The 16,965-nt window shown below is 35.5% G+C and overlaps 1 protein-coding gene across 1 annotated transcript; it reads right to left on the reverse strand.

The window, feature by feature from the left end:
* Positions 1-6,749: 6,749 nt before the first annotated feature.
* Positions 6,750-7,923, reverse strand: LOC130454777 (olfactory receptor 6C4-like). The gene has a single exon (XM_056800973.1). It carries the CDS (start codon positions 7,824-7,826, stop codon positions 6,894-6,896), a length of 933 nt encoding a protein of 310 aa, XP_056656951.1. The 5' UTR covers positions 7,827-7,923; the 3' UTR covers positions 6,750-6,893.
* Positions 7,924-16,965: the final 9,042 nt, after the last annotated feature.

The following is a 16,965-nucleotide window of genomic DNA, read 5'->3' on the forward strand; positions in this document are numbered from 1 at the left end:
GAATCAATCAGGAGAAAATTGAAAACTCAGTACAGTTGTCTGCATGAAAAACCTAAACTGCTTGATGTTTCAGAGAAAAACTAAGATTGATCCAACTTTTAAATATCTAGGAACAATTGTTTATCAACAGGACACTAAGCCACAGAAAATAAAAATTAGTTGAGATTACTTAAAAACTCAATGATTTTCAGACACTTTTAGATGATACTAATTGGTTTAGGGTTAAAAAAAATAACCATAGGGGAGCTAAAAATGCATTAGAGACTTTATGAGGAAATTGGGCACTGTCCTCAATTAGAAAACTTTTACCTGAGACTGAGGGAAAAATTGTAAACACTTGAAACAGTTTTATCCAAAAACAAATCATTTAAAATGGATCATTATCAAATTTTTGTAGCTCCAGTTTTAAAAATGAGACACACTCACATTGATGCATTACATCACAGTGGACACATTATTGAATGGACTCAAAATTTTAACCCGCGGACAGCATCATTTAATAGTTGGTTAGAATTGGCAGTTACTACTTAATCAGATTACGAAAAGGTAGTAGCAATGAATTGGTTCTGACCCTGATACTATTCATATCTCAGTGGCACAAATACTAGTTCAAATGCTACTTGTACAGTGTCTATCCTAGCAAATGAATTTTGCAAATCGTATAGGAAAAATTGCTAATCATATTCCTTGTACCAAAACTTTGCTATTTGTAAAGTTAACTCTGATTATTTTCCCACAAATAACATCTTTGCACCTTATTGTTGATGCTGTGAACACTTTCACTAATGCATCAAATCAGGGAAATGAAGAAGCTCTATTAGACAATTGGGCCATGTTTATGCACACACAGTATAGTTTCCCTCAGAAAGCAGAATTGGCTGCAGTTAGACACATGCTTGAGGTTACAGCACAGACTTGCAATATCATATATGACTCATTGTATGTTGTTTGTCTGGTTGATTCTTTAATAGCTGCAAAAATTAAACCAGTGCAAGATGCAGAATTGGTTCTGTTGTTTCATAACATACAGAATGCAATCTTGCAAAGACAGAGTGAACATTTTATAACAAACATTTGTTCTCACATGAATCTCCTTAGACCTCTGTCCGAGGGAATTGCAAAGGTAATGGCCCAGTAGCCACTGCTTCTCACTCTTGTTTATAACAAAATGACAAATTTTGTGAATTGAAAAACAAATTTTTTTTTCAGAATCTCAGTTCATCTATAACTAAAAGACAAGCCAGAGAGATGATTTGGCAAGGTAAATTTTGTGCTCCATATTCTGACACTCCTCAAGGAGTTAACTGCAGAATTTTAACACCTGCACAATGGTAGCAAATGGATGGATTACTATATGATCCTTTTGGAAAATTGAGACACACACATGTGATTATAGATACTTACACTGTATGAAGAAAAAACATGCCATGTTATGGCACATCTGTTAAAAACTTCTATACTTTTGGACATTCCAAAACAGTTAAAAAATTGGAATAGCAATGCTCATAACAGCAAGAGATGGGCAAAATTGGGCAAATTACAAAACATCTCTCATAAGACTGGTATCCCAAGAAATTCTGTAAGACAAGAAATTAGAGAAAGGGCTAAAAGAAATTTAAAAGTCCAAATTCAAAAACAAAAAGTATATTATCAGACAATTTCTAACAAACTATTTGCCAGAGAAAAAGATTTAAAAAGACCCAGTGAGTTTATCATTTGGGATTGAGTTTCTGCTTTTATTTTCACAGATATTAGAAATCCATGGAAGAAAACCAGAATAATGAAGCATCCTCAGAGAAGGCGAGCCCAGGGAGCAGAGAAAGCAGATGGCTGTCCAGCACTAAACACGAGACAACACCACAGTGACCGAACACCAGAAAAACAGCAGACAAACAACCAAGGCACTGCCACTGACCTAAGGATAGGTCTAATCATTTATCCTCACAGATGAACTTTTACTAAGAGGCAGTCCACCTGCCAAAGACTATTCCTAATTTGCTGACAGACATTCTTTTCTAAAAGTCTATGAATATTTGTAATGAGATCTACTCTTTTCATGTACCTAAAACTTTCAAATTGTATTGCAAAAAATGTTACTTGCAATTATTTTGTTAGAATTTTTCCATGCAATATAAATTTGATAAAAAATTTTATAATTAGAAATGTCACAACAGTACATTGGATACTATTTATTTGCAAGAGAAATTATTTATATTGTCCAAAATGTATATGTGATAATTCTCTTAACCTGTTTATTCATAGTCTGTAAAGAAAGAATGTCTTTATTCAACTAGGCTTGCATAAAAATTAATTAGGCTTGTAATTGCATTTAATAAAAAAAACACTACCTTTTTAAGGTAATGGATCTACAACCAAATATAATGTTATATAGACTCTATGGTAATTGTTATACTATTGCTTTCTGAAAAAGTGTTTACCGGGTAAAAAAAATCTTGTGCACTCACATTGTGAATCATGTCAAGTTAAAATAGAGAAACAGATCTCATTTTTGAGTGAGAAAACTTTGTGTTACATCTCTGATTGGCTAAAACATTGCCACATGGAATGTGAGTCATGAGTTTATAAATTTTATTATTAACTTAAAAATATATTTATAATAGGACATTTGATTTTTTATCTTTTCCTTTTCTCTCCCTTTTCCTATTATTTTTATTTATTTATTTAAAAAAAAAACCAACCCTTACCTTCCATCTTGGAATCAATACAGTGTATTGGTTCTAAGGCAGAAGAGTGGTAAGGATTAGGCAATTGGGGTTAAGTGACTTGCCCAGGGTCATACAGCTGGGAAGTCTCTGAGGCCAGATTTGAACCTAGGACCTCCCATCTCTAGGCTGGCTCTTAATCCACTGAGCCACCCAGCTGCTCCCTATTATTTTTTCTCCTGTATTTTTTAGTGCTGAATGTACATTGAAATCAGTATTAATATTTTCAGTCCTGAAGGATATCTATGAGACCTAATACCTAGGCATACCCAAAAGTTTGTGACCATAGGAACCTGCAAGCATTTGTTAACCACCATGGGACTTGGTGTCTGATTTCAGAAGAAAGGATTGCAAAAAGAGCCACTCTGCAATGCTAAAATGCTTACTGCCACAAGAGACCAATAATCCAGGTGGGATTGATGAATTCAAAGGTTTTGGTTGGAGGTAAGAGGAACTGGTGTTCTGACACTTTCAAATACAGGATGGTCTCATACCAAAGTTCCAACAGAAATTGCAATGTAGCTGTCATCTTGGCTCCACCATCCCTAACATTCAATATAAAATCAGACCAGAGAATCACAATTCTCTTTTACTTTAAACTATAGTTCCTAATTTCCCTTTAAAGGTTTGGCAACTTCCTATAGTCCTGGCTACCAATGGGTAAAATGCTATACTGCTAATATTGTTATATACTCACTAATCCTCAGGCTTGTGGAACAGGCATTCAATAATTTAATTTGAGCTTGATAATAAATTTTAGCTGTGATAATTAAAATAATTGGATGTCATAAACTGTAAGAGTTAAAATGGTTGAGGTTGTAAACTGTAGTGAGTAAAATAGTGGAAGATATAAATTGTGATAGATATAAGAGAGGGTGAGTAAATTTGACTGCAGAAAATATGTTTCACTACAGTATCTTGTTTTAAATCAAATATAAGGTGGTCGCCAGGGAAATATTCCCAATTATGAATATACCCAAGTCAACTGGGTTTTATAGAGAATTTAATTAATAATACAATGAGGAATTAAAGAAAGAGAGAAGGAGAGAGAAAAGGAATTAATGAGAAAAGGATAGACCAGCCCAGGGTAGCCCTGGCCAAACCAGGCCTAAGTCCTAAAAGAAAAGATCAGTCAGTTATCACTCTCCATAAGATTTGTCCAAGCAAGGATTCAGAGGGACAGAGTCTCCCCAGAGGGAGTTCCAGCCAGAGTCAGCCTCCCTTGAGAGACCTCCTTAGAGATTTCCTCCAAGAGATTCTTTCTCAAGAGACCCTCCTTAGAACCTGTCTCTCAAGAGCTCCTTCTCCAGAGATCATCTTCTTAAGAGATTCCTTTTTCTTATATAGGGAGTTTTCTCCTATGTCACCTCCCCTAAGTTCTTCCATCTACCAATCACAGTAGATGTTATTGTTTTCCTTCTCTTGGATATTCTTTCCTCATTCAGTTTTAAGAGACACTGATCTCCTTTTGTTTCTCCCCATGCCTATGTGACCATCTTTTCTTGGGGTCCTTTGAGGATCATCAAACTGAACTTGTCCACTAAGGGTTTGTGCCATGGCCCTTAACTCCAAGGTTCTCTCCTGGATGTCCTATACTTAATTCACTGATAATCTCATTAATGTTCAATGATCATTTCTAAGGAAATGCTTCCAAAATCTAAACAACTAGTCCAATTCTACACTTTGAATCCTTGTTCTACATATGACATATTCATTTGGTTTGGCATCTTAAACTCAACATGTCCAAATAAGTTCACATTAGACTATTTCATTATACTTCCCCCACCTCTAAGATACTCACCCTAGCCTGCCTCTTCTGCCTAAGGCCCTATTAGCCATATTGTTTAGAACTTGAAATCTCACTAGATTTTTTTCCTTTCTCTCCCTTTCTTATCTTATCATTTCCAAGTCTTGATTCTCTCTGCACAACTTATCTCACATCTATCTTATTCTTTCCATTCACACATTCTCTACCTGACTTCAGGTGTGCAACCATTCTAATTTGGACTATTGCTGCCAGACTCTTCTCTCACCAATCCCATAGCTGAAAAATCAGACCTCAGAAAACATAAATCTGAATATATGCGAGAGCTCTTTTATTCAAACATCTTCAGTGGCTCCCCATTGCTTGTAGGAGAAAGTACAAAATCATGATATTTGAATCCCTTTAGTCTATCTCTCATATACCTATTCATATTTACTCAATGTCACATTACTTAATAATAAACTTGTTTTAGTTAAATTGGCCTATTTGCTGGTTCATGACATCCTATCTTCTGCTTTGGTACATGAGGTTTCCAAAGTCTAGAATGCATTGCTCTCTCATCACTGCTTCTTAGAAGTCTGCTTTTATAAGTTGTAATATTTATTGGGAAAGGAAAATAGGATTTGGAAAAAGGGAGATCAAAGGGAGGTTTGTATGGGGTATGGAGGAGAGAAGGGAGACAAGGTATACTGCCTGGTGAGGCAAGGGAGGGAGATGTCCCCTGATGAGAGGAAACAGCAGAGGTCCAAAGGGGTCTGTTTGTCTTTGAATGACTGAAACTGAAGTTCAGCTCCCTCTATGACCAGAAAAGATAGTCCACTTATCTGACTGCGAATTCAAATAACATAAAGTTTAAAAACTAGTTGGGATTGGAGTTTTTCTCAGCTTCAGACCTGAGGCCAGGCCCAGGGGCTGGCGGAGAGTTTGTCCCACTCCCATCTACTCTCGTTGTTCTAATTCAGAATCTTAGCAGAACACAGAAAGCAAACAAGAACAATTCTAACCTTTAGAAGCCTGTGTCTTTGGGCTGAACCAAGAAGAGCATGCCTCTCCAGACTGGGCTGAAAAAGCTCCTCTCTCCTCCAACACCAGGACGCAAGTTCCACACGGCAGGAAGGAAGTGTTAGTCACAAGACCCAAGTGCCACTCCCAGTTGGGCCCTTCCCCCACAAACTATTAGTCTAGTTTCCTTTCCACAAAGTATAGCACATCCCAAGTTTTTAATATTCTCTCTTTTAAAATTACTTTGATGAAAAATTGCTCTAAATCTCTTATAATCAGAGAGATGCAAATCAAAACAACTCTGAGGTATCACCTCACACCTAACAGATTGGCCAACAGGGCAGCAAAGGAAAGTAATGAATGATGGAGGGGATGTGGCAACGTGGAAACACTAATTCATTGCTGGTGGAGTTGTGAATTGATCCAACCATTCTGGAGGGCAATTTGGAACTATGCCCAAAGGGTGATAAAAGATTGTCTGCCCTTTGATCCAGCCATAGCACTGCTGGGTTTTTACCCCAAAGAGATAATAAGGAAAAAGACTCATACAAAAATATTCATAGCTGCGCTCTTTGTGGTGGCAAAAAAATTGGAAAATGAGGGGATGCCCTTCAATTGGGGAATGGCTGAACAAATTGTGGTATATGTTGGTGATGGAATACTATTGGGCTAAAAGAAATAATGAACTGGAGGAATTCCGTGTGAACTGGAACAACCTCCAGGAAGTGATACAGAGTGAGAGGAGCAGAACCAGGAGAACATTGTACACAGAGACTGATACTCTGTGGTACAATCGAATGTAATGGACTTCTCCATTAGTGGCAATGCAAAGACTCTGAACAACTTGGAGGAACCTATGAGAAAAATACCACTATCCACATCTAGAGGAAACACTGTGGGAGTAGAAACACCAAAGACAAACAACTGCTTGAATACATGGGTCTAAGGGATACGGTTGGGGATGAAGAATCTAAATGAGCATCCTAGTGTAAACAACAACATGGAAATAGGTTCTGATCTGAACAAGTAATACCCAATGAAATTGTTCCTTGGCTGCGGGAAGAGAGGGTGGATGGGAGGAAGGGTAATAATGTGATTATTGTAACCAAGGAATAATGTTCTAAATTGACCAAATAAACTTATTCAAATGGAAAAAAATAAAATTATTGTGAATCTCTTTGGCTAGAGTTTGCACTAATTCATTAACTTGCATGTATCAATCCAGCACAATGTAAACGCCTTGAAAGTGCATTCTGTCACTGTTTCTCCATCACCTAACAATGTATTCTTTAAAAGATTTGTTGAATGAATTTAATTCAGAGACAATGTTTTTGGATATCTGCTGCTTTGTTCACCTTTTTCTTTTTCTCTCATGTTTTTCACACAGGCTTGAATTGTTTTTCTTATCCATGACTCAGGATCTTTTGAATCAAATCCTTGAAGGCTTGTATCACTTGTTTATTCCTTAGGGTGTAAATGAAGGGATTCAGTAGGGGAGTGATGACAATTGGGAGTAAACTTACTTCTTTTTGGAAACTGAAGTCTTCCTTTGCTGAAGGCTTAATGTATATGAAAATACAACTGCCATAAGAAAGGGAAATGACAATCATATGAGAAGAACAGGTAGAAAAGGCCTTTTTCCTTTGCTGAGCAGAAGGAAATCTGAGAATTGTCTGGATAATGTTAGAGTAGGAGAAAATCACTAACCCTAAGGTGGCCATCAGTGTTACTATAGCAAAAAGAGAATCAACCAACTCTACTAGGTCTGTCTCTGAGCAAGAGAGCTTCAGAATTGGAGTAGTATCACAGTAATAATGATTTATTATATTAGATGAACAGAAATCCAGAAGGCTTAGCATTATGACTGCTGGTAAAGCAATCAGAAACCCAGCCAGCCAAGAGCACAGAACTAGGAGGAGGCATACTCTATTGTTCATGATGGTTGTGTAATGCAGGGGCTTTTTGATGGCAACATAGCGGTCATAGGACATGGCAGCCAGAAGGTAAAACTCTGTGGCCCCCAGAAATATGGCAAAAAAGTACTGAATGAAGCATCCAGCAAAGCTGATGGTTTTGTTGCCTGTTGCAATACTGTGTAGGAGCCTGGGAGTAAACACAGTTGTGTTGAAAATTTCTAGGATGGAAAAACTCCGAAGGAAGAAATACATGGGAGTCTGCAGGTGGGCATCCATAATAGTGAGAGTGATAATGGTCAGGTTGCTGATGACACTGAATACATAGATAAGAAAGAGAAAGAGAAAAAGTACAACTTGGAAATCGGGGGCATCGGTGAGACCCAGAAGAACGAAGTCTGTCAAAGTGGTGATATTTTCCATTGTGAACTCACTGGACCCTGGAATTGTAAAGAAAAAAAAATAATGGTTAGGATGGGATCTCAAGGCATGTTAGACTTGGAGAACCTTTTGAATCCACTCATAAACATTTTCATTATCTGTTGTGCTTTCCTCCTAAACTTCTTTTTCATCTATAGTATAAGTTGTTCTTATGGTCCTTTTCTGGGAATCCCTGTGCCACTCCTTCAACATGGATCATTTGAGGAATCATTCGAGGAAGATCTATAGCTAGAGGAGAATTGGTTAATGGTACCCTAGGACTGGTTGAATGAAGGTGAAGTTGGAGTTGTTCAGTGATAGAACACTTTGGGAAATGTGAACCTACTTTTGAGTATTGGAAAAGATTTCATGTGAAGGAAGGACTAGATATTTTTGTCTGGTTCTTTTTTTAAAAGCCTTTACTTTCTGTCTTGGAGTTGATGTTAAATATCAATTCCAAGACAGAAGAATGGTAAGGGCTAGGTATTTGAGATTAAGTGACTTACCTGGGATCACACAGCTAGGAAGTGTTTGAGACCAGACTTGAACCCAGGCCTGGTGTTCTATCTACTGAGCCACCTAGCTTTTCCTATTTGTCTAGTTAATCTTTATATATATGTATATATATCTATGGACCCATTCTCAGAAACATAACTATATTAAACATAAAAATAAAAAAATAAAATGTATGGTATTATAAGAAGTTTTATTGGCATAATTACCAAATTTGAAAAAAATCCAAATTATATAAGCAACAATTGTTTTTCTGATCCAAATACTTCTTAAACTTCTCCAAAATTAGAATGATGCTTAAGAGCTGAATAAATTTCAATTCATTCAATGACTTCTTTTTTTTTAAATTAAAACCTGGTATAGAGTATTCTGTGGATTCCTAAGGAAGCATGGATTCAAAAGTTCCTGAATTTTTAAAAATGAAAATAAAAATTGTGAAAGCTGAATTTGTAGGTTGTACAGAAGAAATAATAGACAAAAAACCTTGAATTCATGATGTTTCTCACAAAAGGGAAAAATTGGAATAAAACTAATTGGAAATACAAACAAAAGGAAATGAAAGACAAATTTAAATGAGAAGAAAATGTCAGTAATATTGACAGAAAGCATGATGACTATATACACAGAACATACTTGTCTCAAAGATAGGATGTATGGGGACAATAAAAGAACATAAAGTTCTCAGAAAAGTATTATAAAGTCAAAAAATCTCAACATCATAGTGCAAGAAACTATACAAGAAAGCTGGCAGAACTTATAAACACTGAATATGAAGTGCCAAAGGAAAGAATTATTTCTAGGAACAAAAAAACCAAACAAAACCTTACTACAAATGCCAGAGTATGTAACGATTAGATTTAGCAGCTCCCTTAATGAACAACAAATTATGCAATTGACCAGAAGAAAGACTTTAAAATAGAAAGGATGAGAAATAACAATTAATTTATTTTTTGCATCCAAAAGATGTAGTAGAAGGGAACCGAATAACATATTCTAAAGGCAAAGAAGCTTAATAGGTAGCCCTTGGTGACCTGCCCTGAAAATCTGAGCCCAGCCTCAAATGAAGAAAGATAGACAATCAATAAAGAGAAGCATTCAGATTATCCTTAGAAGAAAACAGGACCTGATGGGATCATTTGCTTCTCAAGTAGTCCAGACAACATAAACATAAGAAGAATAAACAGACACAGCAACCAAAACAACAATAAAATAACACTAGGGAGGCAATAAATTTCTTTTTAATTGTGCATGAAGAGACAAGGGTGAAAAATAGACATCTAATAGAAATAATGGCTGAGAAATAGGGTGGAGACATCATGGATTAAATTTCTAAATCCCTTTCCTACCAAAGGTGAATTACATAGATATGCATTAAAGAAAGATAGAAAAAAGTATTATACACCAACTGAATCCCAAAAGGGCATATTATCGCTTTATCAGACAAAGCAAAAAAAAAAAAGACACATATAAAAACATATAAACAAGGAAGCCAAGAACAACTAAGAAAGCAAACCATTATAAAATTAAACTTACGTGCTACAAAAGCCTTAACATCTAAATTCATTGAGGAAACATTAACTTAGATAAGAAGACAGACTACAACACAACCATGAATGGAAATTTCAATATCCCTTTAATAGTTTTTAATAGTTGAAGTAAGAAGATAGATAAAAGGAAAATATGAAACTGTACATATTTCTGAAGAAATGAGCTAAAATACTTATGGAATCTATGAAAAAATGACTTCTAAACAATAATGCCAGTACCACATGGAACTTTTTACAAAACTCAATCCTGTATTAGGACATAAAGGTGTTATAGATAAATTTGAAAGCACAGAAATAGTAGATACTTCTTTTATGGACCACAATTCAATAAAAATAATCATTAGGTCAGGGACCACAAACAAAAGATACAGACTCAAACAGATTCAACAATGAAGCCCTAAATAATGAATGTTTCAAAGAGCAAATCACAGAAATGCTAATTATCAAAATAAAATTATAACAATAAAATGACATACAAAAATTTTGGGATGTAGCTAAAGCAGTCCTCAAGGACAAATAAATACAAACATGCATTAAAAAACAGAAAATTATGGGAGGTCCTAGGTTCAAATCTGCCCTCAGACACGTCCCAGCTATGTGACCCTGGGCAAGTCACTTGACCCCCATTGCCTAGCCCTTACCACTCTTCTGCCTTGGAGCCAATACACAGTATTGATTCCAAGATGGAAGGTAAAGGTTTAAAAACAAACAAACAAAAAAAAAAACAACAGAAAATTAATGAATTGAATGGCATTTACAAAAATTAGAAAACCAACAGAGAACCCAAAAGCAAGCATCACATGTAGTGGGGATACACTAGAACTTTCCCCAGTAAATACAAAAGCAAAGCAAGGATGCTTACTATATAAATCTGGAAACAACAGCAGTATCAATAAAATGAGAGAAAGAAATTAAAGTCATCTAAGAGAGAGTGAAAACTAATCATATCCATGATAAGAAGATGGTTTACTTGGAAAATCCCAGGGCATTAGAAAAAGTAGTAATTAAGAGAATTTGAACAAAGTTGCAAGCTACAAAAGAAACCTTCAAAAATCAATTGCATTACTATATATTAAAAAAAAAAATTCATGTGATAAAAGTAGAAAGCAAATCCCGTTCCAAATAAATACAAAATAAATAAACTATTTGGGCATCAATTTACAAAAGTACACAGAGCATTTGTATAGATTTAATTATAAATTGATATTAAAGTAATAAAGCACAACTTAGATAGCTAAAGGAATATTTAATGCTTATGACTGAACTTAATATATAATAAAAATGACAATACTATCAAGGAGATTTTACACTTTTAATGCTAATCTAATCAAATTACCAATGGAATACTTTATAGAATTTGACAATATAATCATAAAATTGATTTAGAAAAAAATTAAAGATGTGGAATATCAAGGGAAATAATAAAAAGAAGTATGGGTAAAGGGGAATAGCATTTAAAGGTCTTAAAATATATTATAAAGCAGCAGTCATCAAAACCATCTAGAATTTTCTAGTTAAATAAATGGGGAGGTAGATATAATAGACAAGGGAGAATCAGAAACAATTGGACTCAACCATTCAGTTTTCAATAAACTAGAAGAAATACATTACTTAGGAAAGAGATCCACTCAAATTGACAAAATCTTCTGGGAAAACTGGAAAGTATTATGGAAAAAATTAGATTTAGACCAATCCTTCATAATGATTCTACAATATCTTCTAAATATATATGTCCTTTATGTTGAAGAGCATACTGTAAATATATTAAAAGAGAAGCAAATCATGTACCTCCCATAGCTATGAGTAGATATTATCAATCAAACAAGGGTTAGAAATATTTATAAAAATTAAAAGAGAACTTTGATTTTGTGAAACTGAAAAACTTCTGCAAAGATAAAATTAATGCACCTAGGATAAGCATTTAACTAAGCATTTAAATGGAAAAAATCTTTATATCAAATTTATCTATAAGTGTTCAGTCATTTTTCAGTTGTGTCTGACTCTTTGTGACCCCATTTGGGGTTTTCTTGGCACAGATACTGGAATGGTTTGCCATTTCCTTCTCCAGCTCATTTTACAGATGAGGAAACTGAGATAAAGTGATTAAATGACTTGCCCAGGATTACATAGCTAGGAAGTATGTGAGATTGGCTTTGGACTCATGAAGATGAGGCTCCCTGATTCCAGGTCCAATGTTCTCTCATATATATTTATATATGTGTATATGTATATGCATATATTCACACATATATAAAATCAATGATAAATGGTTAAAGGTTATGAACAGTTCTCAAAAAATTAAAAATTAATAACCATTTGAAAGAACATTCTAAATCACTAATAATAAGAGAAATATACAAAATTTCCCTGAAGTTTCACTTTAAATTCTGCAAAATGGAAGAGAGAAGAAAAGAGAATGCTGGTGAGGTTGTGGGAAGATGGGAAAATTGGTGCATTGTTGCTGTAGCTGGGTATCAGTATAGCCATTCTGGAAAACCATTTGGAATTATGCAAATAAATTGACTACCATGTTCATACCCTTTGACCCAGAGATTACATTACCAGGTTTTCACTCCAAAGAGAACATAGGAAAAGATACGAATAAATTCCCTGCATATATCAACATTTTTAGGGATTACAAAAAAAAGTGGAGACCAAATATATAGATACCCATCAATTGGGGATGATTAAATAAATTATGGTACATCAATGTGCTAGAGAATTTCTCTGCTGTAAGAAATGATAATTATAATGAATATAGAAAAGTATGGACAGATCTACGTGGACTGAAGTAGAATTAAGTAAGCAGGTCCAAGAAAACAATATACACAATGACTACAACAATATATATGGAAAGAACATCTATACATACACACACAAAAAATCAAAAGTGAATGTTGCAAAGTTATAAAGAACAAGCATGACTTGAAAGAAGTTATATGAGGAGATCCTCATTCACCCCTTTGCAGAGGTGGAATAAGAGTCACACACTGCACAGACTCTTTTGTTCTATGGATAAGTTTATGCAAATTTTTTCTTTTTGTCTTTAAATATACTATTTGTTACATGGGATGGCTCTTCGGAGAAGTGGTAGCAATAGGAATAATGGAGACTACTATGATGATGTGACAAAACAAAATATACCAATTAAAAAACTTAAAACAAAACAAGTTCTTGGACACCAGGTTAATAACTTCCCGTTAACCCCTAATAGGCAGAACTAGAAGCAAGTAGAATTTATAGAAAAACTGATTTAGGCTAAAATAAGAACAACTATCCTACTGGTCACCAGAATGAAAAAGAAGCCTTCAGAGGAGATGGTACACCCCATCTCATGGAAGATTATTTTATGAAAATTTGCTAGACGATCACTTTTTGGGCATGCTTTAAGGGACATTCTTGAGGACCATCGAAGTCTAACCAGTATCTGGCCAAGACTTTTGTCAAGTCTAGCAAATAACAGCTCAACAGAATCAGTCAGGGTCTCCAAAAGGTGGCAAGGAAAATGACACAGACCCAATTGGGAGTCAGGAGGGCTAGAGGCACTGATAGCAACCAGAAGCCCTTTGTTGAAAGTTACATCTACTTTTATAGGGGGGGGAAAGCAAGTTGAGAGCTTAGGAAAGCTTTCACCTACACAATGAAAGGTAATGATCAACTAATGACTTATAAGGTAGTCCAATAGATTTGGTTTACCTCATCAAATTTCTACAGAGTATTCTATTGGCTAATAAACAAATATGTCAATATGTAACCATCTAACGCAGATTCCCAGAGAATGCATACATCAGTAGTTTTGTAAGTACATTTAGTTACAGCAGGAGGGGTGGAAAGAGAGGGGGTTTGAGGCCTCAGGTGAGGAGTGAGCTATGTGCATAACTTTGGCTAATCTATGGCTTTGGTTTTACTGAGGGTCTATGTCTTCCAGAGCTTTGCTCCATGGAGGTCCTTGGGCTTTGTCCCCTACAGACATTTCTGTACAAAATCATTTGAAAATCTTTTGAAAAGGCGAAACCCCCTAACCTCCTCATGTTTCCCAGTCTACTTTTATTTATTTATTTGTTTGTTTGTTTATTTATTTTTTTTATCTTTAAAGTCTTTTTTTTTTTGGCCAGAACATTTTGTCAAAACAGGCATAATTCTATTTCAACTCTAAAATCATTATAGACAAACCATATTAAGCTAGTATAACTACCTATTAATATCAAACACCTATTCTTTCTTCAAAACTATTCAAATTACTTTAAAACTTTTATGACAAACTTCTTATGTCTTACAGGTATTTGTATCTCCTTTTCATGGTTCCTCCCAGTCTACTTTTAGATAACTCTACTCCTCAGCAAGTATTTGTTTATATTGAACTGGAATTTGATTGTGTGATTCCCACATTAGCATCAAGTTCTGTCAAAACCCCAGTGGATTTTCTGCTTCACAAACTCAGAGAACAAAGGATCCTGGTAAATAGGTGATATACTCACATACCTGAAAATCCAGATAGATTAATGGAGATTTCAATCCTAAGAGTTCTGAGAGGTGAATCAAAGCTGAGAACTCATATATGGATTATAAAATAGTACTACACATAACATACTTTATCTGAGCCCCTGACTAAATCCTGCTACTCTTCTTCCCATAAAAATACACACTATTATACAAATGTGGTAGTAAAGCAATCGAGATCAGCTAACCTTTACCCCTGGTAGCCTTGTGGACATTTTTCACATATCTGTTTCTTTATTAATGCAACTTCAAACTGATTGAAAGACTGTGAGAGTAGGCCTTATCTTATGTCAGTGGGTATGTAGATTTAATCAGAAAAACTGAGGTCAGAATGAGTTCCAAAAGGAATGGTACTGGTGACTCCTACAGTCCTCCTGGGGTCCCCTTGGTCATTTTTATGCTAATCAGCTTTTATCTGCTGTGTTCAGCATAGTACTGGGAGTTCATCAGAATGAATCATCTAAAATGCCCTGGGGATGCACATTCTGAAGATGCTAATGAACTTCCTTAATTGGCAACTTTGGAAATTAACCTTGAGGAGGAAGAGGGTCCAGAGAGACAGGGGAACAAGGTACCAGGAGAGCATTAACTGAGATGCCAGAGTTTTCCACTGGCTTTGGGTCACAAACTATCTGATATCCAAATCAAGAATAAATTGTTTTGGGATGAAGAGTATCTTTGGGGATCTTTCCCACTGTTCCAGGTGACAGTAAATGCAGGAAGTTATTTTAGAATCTTAGACTTTAGAGGTGATAGGAACATTAGAACTCATTTAGTTCAACTCACATTTTATAGATTAATAACCTGGGGCCCAGATATTAAGTGATCTAGGCAAGATTATGCAGGGAATGCCTAAGAGACTGGAAATTTGAACTCAGTTTCTCATTTTCCAGACTCAGCACTCATGTTATATCTGGTTTGGAGTAGTCCCTCCTATATTCCTTACAGTGAATCATCCTCTTTATGCTTTCTTTCTCTTTGAGGGAAACAAGGAAAACCTTTGATTTAATCTTCCATTTTTGTTTCATTCAATCACTTCCTACCCATAATTTTTCTGTCCCTCATAGACCCAAGTAGTCACATGCTATCATTCCCTTATCCATACACACAACATTGACATTCTTGATGTTGCTCTCAATTCCCTAAGCCCCTTGTTCTATCAGTACTCATGCAGTGCCCCACCTCAAATTTTAAGCATTCTCACTATCCTCTTCCCATGCTTCTACTCATATTCTACTAAGGAGAACCAAAGTCATACCGCTGAGTCAACTAGGTTGACTACATATTTATATTATTATTCCAACTGGACCTCCACTGGAACAAGACAATCCCTTAACTTCTCCTAATTTGATTATTCCATTCATCATAGAAGCTAAATCTTTTCTTTTTTTCCCCACTTTATGTCTCCCACCATCATCTTTTATACTTTCAACTGAGAACATTGCCTCATACTTTAATGAGGAAATAAAAGTCATTTTCTGTAAACTCTTTCTTCTTTCCTTCTCTACATTTTACAACTTCTTGTTGTCATCTCCTAATCTTTTATCTCTTACAGTACTTTTTAATGAAGATAGGGCTAAGGGCATTGTGGGTAAATAGGTACCAAGAAGAAACACACATGCTTAAAGAAATATAAATTATACAGTTGCTCACAGGCATGTAAATGTGTAGCTTTCCAGTCCTACAGGGGCATGATGGAGGTTGGGGTGTACAGTGGAATGTGTACTTCGATCAAGAACTCAGATTCTGTGTCTTGGATCTTAATATCTTTTTCTTTTTGGTGGGAAATTTCACAGGGACATAGTGGAAAAGGACTTTAGTGACAGTCAACTAGTAGATTGTATGGACAATATTCCCCCATCCCACCATCAACCACAAAGCCATTATGATTAGATTAATTTGGTAACCTTGTAAATATAGTTTAGATGAAGATTGCTAACCTGGAATTCCTTACTTAGATGTAGTTGGTCAAGCCAATTACTGGGTACATAGGCAGGTTCATCAGTATTGAAATATGGAGTTATTTCTTTCAGCCAGGACCTTGTAATAGGCCAGTTCTCTCAATGAGACCCTTTCTCTCACCAAGCTGAGGGGACCATAACCAGTAAAGATTTAGGCCCTGTGATAGGAAAGTTCATGGCACTGGGTGGCTTCCATTGTTCCCTCATCTTGTAAACTAGAGGACACCAAACAATACAAAGCCAGGGACAAACACAGGCATTTACCAGAAAACAAAATCAGGCAAATGCTTTTTAAGAGAACAAAAAATCACAGTGAAGTGGAAATAAGGCAAAGGTTGTCAAATAGAAAATGCCTTTTCCTTCAGGCTTATTTTATTTTTCTTAGTGCTCTTAAAATTGAATTAGGAGGCTCATGATAAAAAAAACAAACTCAGTTAAATTTCTCTCTACTTATCCAAGGAGATAACTTTTCATGGAGTTGAAGAAGGGAACTGAAGATGTGGTAGATATGTCACAGTCATGCTGCTGCCATGAGATGACCAAATTCTCATTTTTTCAGGGTACCAAATTCTTCCCTTAGGTTGTACATTATCCCATCCAAGACCCGAGAATCAGAGTTTG

This window comes from Monodelphis domestica, chromosome 5, assembly GCF_027887165.1.
Source record: "Monodelphis domestica isolate mMonDom1 chromosome 5, mMonDom1.pri, whole genome shotgun sequence".
NCBI classification, from domain to species: Eukaryota; Metazoa; Chordata; class Mammalia; order Didelphimorphia; family Didelphidae; genus Monodelphis; species Monodelphis domestica.

Bases quoted from the DNA above. Each gene is read 5' to 3' on its own strand.
- LOC130454777 (XM_056800973.1), bottom strand. From the start codon at position 7,826: ATGGAAAATATCACCACTTTGACAGACTTCGTTCTTCTGGGTCTCACC.